The 4,883-nt window shown below is 30.9% G+C and overlaps 1 protein-coding gene across 1 annotated transcript; it reads right to left on the bottom strand.

The window, feature by feature from the left end:
- Nucleotides 1-235: 235 nt before the first annotated feature.
- LOC123924286 (probable carboxylesterase 12) lies at nt 236-1,691 on the bottom strand. Its single transcript, XM_045977127.1, has one exon. The coding sequence runs from the start codon at nt 1,373-1,375 to the stop codon at nt 407-409; it is 969 nt and encodes a 322-aa protein (XP_045833083.1). The 5' UTR covers nt 1,376-1,691; the 3' UTR covers nt 236-406.
- Nucleotides 1,692-4,883: the final 3,192 nt, after the last annotated feature.

Here is a 4,883-nt window from a genome sequence, read left to right as displayed (position 1 = left end):
GATAAATACAAGCTTGTGAAGCAAAATGATTTTCTTGTGAATTGCTCCCAAATTTTGGTGTGAAGAAACTCATGATCAACTAGAATCATACTTAAGATTCCAAACACAATTAGGAGTCGTTCTTAATTAAATCAGAATTGCTAATTTTTATTTTTTTTTCAAGTAATTTAGTGAAAAAAAATTCATTCTTAGGATGATAAATGAAATGATCGGATTTGAACTTCAACCTTACATATATAATATAATGTCTTGAGCTGTTGCTAAAATTAAATTGCTGCACAATTCACAATAGACATAAAACAAACAAGTGCTTAGAGGATGTTAACTAGATAGTCCTCAAATGACCATTTAAATTACATTATTCATATAATCATACTAATTTGTTCCGCAAAACTACATACATAACTTAACCACTATGATTAATAAAGGAAGCAATTTGATTAAACAAAGAGACAGCATTATCACACTTTGAATTAAACAGATGAAAAACATGTCCTTCACCTTTTGTCTCAATCACTTCAACAACACCACCCCAACCAATTTTCTCAAGCAACTCTTTATAATACCAACCCCTATCCTTCAACAAATCATTCTCAGCAACACAAACCAACACTCTCTTACAACTCAACTTCCCCAAATTCGAATCAAAACCCGGATTCAACAACGGGTCATCGGATCCCAAACTTGTCGGATACACAAACCGCCACAAATTATCAACAAAATCCAAATGTTCAGATTGTTTAGTTTCGGATCCAATCCTTTCCACACCCCAGAAAAAAGAATGAACCAAAACAATCCCTTCAACATTAATCCCATGAAGTCCTTCAGTTCCAACACGAATACACACGTTGTGTGCAATGTTTGCTCCAGCACTATCTCCAGCTAAGAACACTTTCTCAAAATCGGCATAACGATTTATCCATTCATCAGAACCGTTTCCATTTAAATGAGAAGCGACCCATTTGAGAGAAGTCCATGAATCTTCGTATGCAATAGGAAGAGGATGTTCTGGTGCTCTTCTGTAATCAACTGAAACTGCTATTATTTGAGCTTGAGAAACAATGGAGTTGAGGAAATTGTGGTACTGTGGTGATGATGATGTTTCTATGCAGAAACCACCACCATGGAAGTAAACAAGGAGAGGGAGTTTTTTAAGGTTTTGGATTGGATTTTTGTTGTTGGGTTTAGGAATGAAGATTCTTGCGGAGATGTTTTGGTCTTTTGAGATTAAGATGTCTTTTGATTCAACGTTTGTTGTTGGATCAAAAGATGGGGGAATGATTTCACATCCTAAGAGTCTCTCTATGCGACCATCTTTGTAGATTTTGAGTAGGGGTGAGAGATCCTGAGCTATTTCGCTAGAGCTTGAATCCATTGAAATGGAATTGAGAAATAGTGAAGAAAATCAACCGAGGGTTTCTTGTTTTTATAGTGTATGTTTGGTTGGAAAAACTGGATTTTGAGTGAATTTATTTATTTATTTGAAAATGAAAAGAAGAGTTTGATTTTGTTCAATGGTTCTTACAAAAAAAATAAAAATAAATGGGCCTAAGCCCAAATCAATGTCGAATTTGGCCCACTTGGATGTCGAATTCAGCCTAATATGGCGATGGCTCAGCGACGATCTCCTGCCCAACAGCCACAAAAGTTAGTTCTTATGTAGCGAAGGTCAACAAAATAATTGACATTTACTGTTAATCATGACTTTTCAGCCGTTATTCCGATAATGATTGATGTCGCAATTACGCATTGATGGTATTGGCTTCCCACTGGGGACTATATATACTTCTCTCGTGCACAGGAATCAGATACATTATATCCTAACTCTAGAACTTTCATTTCATGCAAATACTAACTTGAACGTCGGAGTGTCTGCAGGTACAACCAAATCCCCACGTTCACCACCAGTCACGTCCGTTCTGATCAGGTAAGATTAGGCTTGGAACTAAAGTAATTTATATATAGGTGAGATCTACACTACTCTATTTATTAAATAACCGATTATAACAAGCCACATAAATAGATTTTCATGTGTTATCCATAACTAATTTTCAACCAAGTTTTACTTCATATATGACTTGTTCTCATTGGTTATTGGGTATATACCTAAAATTATTAAGGGTTATAATAGAAAAAATCTTATATTTATTTTTATCTAAAAATGAGTTGAATAATAAATTTGGAGTATAAAGTATAAACAACAATTTTAAAAGGGTCATGTTAACCGGTGCCACTGAGCACTAGTTAAGGAAAATAGAAAGAAAAGTAAAATTTTATATAAAAAATATCACTTTTTAAAATTTTCAGATATTGAATAGGCAAATTCTTAACTACCCATTCCACTAAAATGGGTAGAGTGACCCATCCTAGTTGGCACTAATCAAAACCATTCATTTTTTCATCTATTATTTATGTTATAGAAATATATATTTTACAATATTAGTATGTTAAATTTGTATAATTGCAAAAACACCCACAAATTTTTCATTCCACTAAGGAAAAAATATACAATCACAAGCAGTGAAATAATATTCTTAATATTCTGCAAACACAACTACAAGTTCAATCTACAACTTCAGTTCAATGAGCTACTAGGGGATCCTCTTCTTCATGTTTGCAAATGAACTTCTTCCTTGTTTTCAACTAAACTATAGTATTCTGCTTCTTTTTCATTTTCGTTTTTGTATTTGTCAAATTTTCGGATCTTAATATGCAACAAACTGAAATGAAGAATTATATGACATCTGTAGATCATGATTTTACGAATTTAACGCCACAAATTTCGTGAATTTTCGACAACCATGGATAGAGAAATCAATGAAAAACCTTTGTTTATGGGATTCACGAATTGCTCCTTAAATATCATGTTTTGATATTTAAGACTTGATAATTTTGTGTTAAAATCATTAGAAATTGTATTCCGGTTGAAACACACAAAAAATCGTGTGAAACGGGGCTGAAAAACGAAAGATATCGATTCCGGGTCGTGATCCACGTTTTGACCCGGTTTCTGGTCGTGGATCGACCCGCCAGAGGTTGAAGATGGTACTGTTCATTAGCGTGTCAAGCCCACTTGCAGGTTAGAGAGAGTGAGGGAGAGTGTGATCGCTATAAGTGTCCGTTTTTTATGGCTTTTTTTGCGTTGCACTCTATTTAACGAGCTTTATTTTTTATGACATATTTTTTTTAAAAAAATTCCTGCTTTAAAGTTTTTATAAAATATAACATCTTATATTGTTCAAAAATATAACACCTTATATTTGTAATTAAATATTAAATACTTTCACAATTTTCAAGTGTCTTGCATTTATTTCTATTTGTTGAAAACTCAAACGTTTGCTCTCTCCCATGGCAAAGGCTAGGCGTAGCAGTACGCCGGTACTCCCTTTATTTGTCAAAATAAATATTCCCTCCGTCTCAAAATATAAGCAAAAAGTGGTCAACCAAAATAAATGTATTTGGACTAAATTTTTAACCAAAGACCACTTTTTGCTTATATTTTGGGACGGAGGGAGTACCCTGTAATTCTATATACCCTATTTTTTTTAACAATATACTTTAATTTTTTTAGTTTAATTGTTGTGCATTATTAGTCTAATATTATGTTACACATGCATCTAATAATGTGTTGTCACGTTATTTAATACTTATGTTGGTATTTTTATCATATCGGATAAAAAATATGAATTTTTACAAATTTTTATCATATCGCATAGATAAAAATATGTTTTTGTACAAAAAAAAATGTTTCGTTAAATATAAGTACACAAAATATACATTAATTTTAAAGTCTTCACGAGTTTTCTCTTTTTTTATAAAAAACATTCATTAAATTTATTTTTTATTAAATACACAGTTCCATTTGTATCTTTATTGAGTAAAATCAAATAATTCATTCCAATTCTAGTGCATTAATTAAAGAGACCTATTTTTAATGGTAGTCGAGGGTCAGTTTTCGAATAAAACATAAAATTTTAGAATTATTAATGAGAAACATAAAAATATTTATTTTTAATTCCACGTCAGCTAATTATAATATTTTTAAAAAAAATTTGTTAAAACTATTTTAAGAAAAATATATATTTTTTAATTATTTGATTGATCATTAGTTCAAGTTAACATTTTTTTAAAAAAATGAAAAAAGAAGACGAAACAAATTTAGTTGGTTTTTAAAATAAAAATTAACAAAATTTTAGTTTGTTCAAAAAAAACAAAATTTTACAGAAAACTTGGTTTAACTAAGGATTGAACTCACAACTACAGCTGGGTATGCGGGCTAGCCTGCCCCGTATAAACCCGTATATTAAACGGGGCGAACAAGCCCGTTGGCAAATATAGACGAGTTATAATATTAAGCTCGAGTCCGGTCCGCATAAGCCCGCGGGTTAAACGGTTAACCCGCGGACTATTACAAAAAAAAATAAAAAATCACTTTTTTCAAAAAAGTAAACTAAATTAGTAAAATATTGATATAATGAATTATGAAAGCATAAAAAAATATATTATTAATAATTTTATGTTATAACATATAAATTGTAACTAACAAATAAAAATAAATAAAGTTTGTGATATCATTGAGTTTATCTATCTTCTCTTTGTAAGTAATGCAACTAAAATCAAATTCAACTGATTCTTATCGTCATTTTTGTACCGTCCATTTTAGTGAGAAAAACTTTCTACATGTACCCAAAAAAGCATAAAAAGATTAACAGATTCAACTTAACTAAATCACATTAAGGTAACTAAATTATTCAAAACATAATAGCGGAAAAATACCCCCAAGAAAAATAACTACCCATTTGGACATATATCTTTTAAATACTAGCAAATGTATATACAGACAAAGTAAAAGATAGTGAAAAAGAACAAAAGATTCTAAGTAG

This window comes from Trifolium pratense, linkage group LG4, assembly GCF_020283565.1.
Source record: "Trifolium pratense cultivar HEN17-A07 linkage group LG4, ARS_RC_1.1, whole genome shotgun sequence".
Taxonomy (NCBI): Eukaryota; Viridiplantae; Streptophyta; class Magnoliopsida; order Fabales; family Fabaceae; genus Trifolium; species Trifolium pratense.
The sequence above is the reverse complement of the archived record's forward strand: the minus strand, read 5'-3'. Positions and strand labels throughout refer to the sequence as shown.

Coding starts and splice junctions, on each gene's coding strand:
- LOC123924286 (XM_045977127.1), bottom strand. CDS start 1,375: ATGGATTCAAGCTCTAGCGAAATAGCTCAGGATCTCTCACCCCTACTC.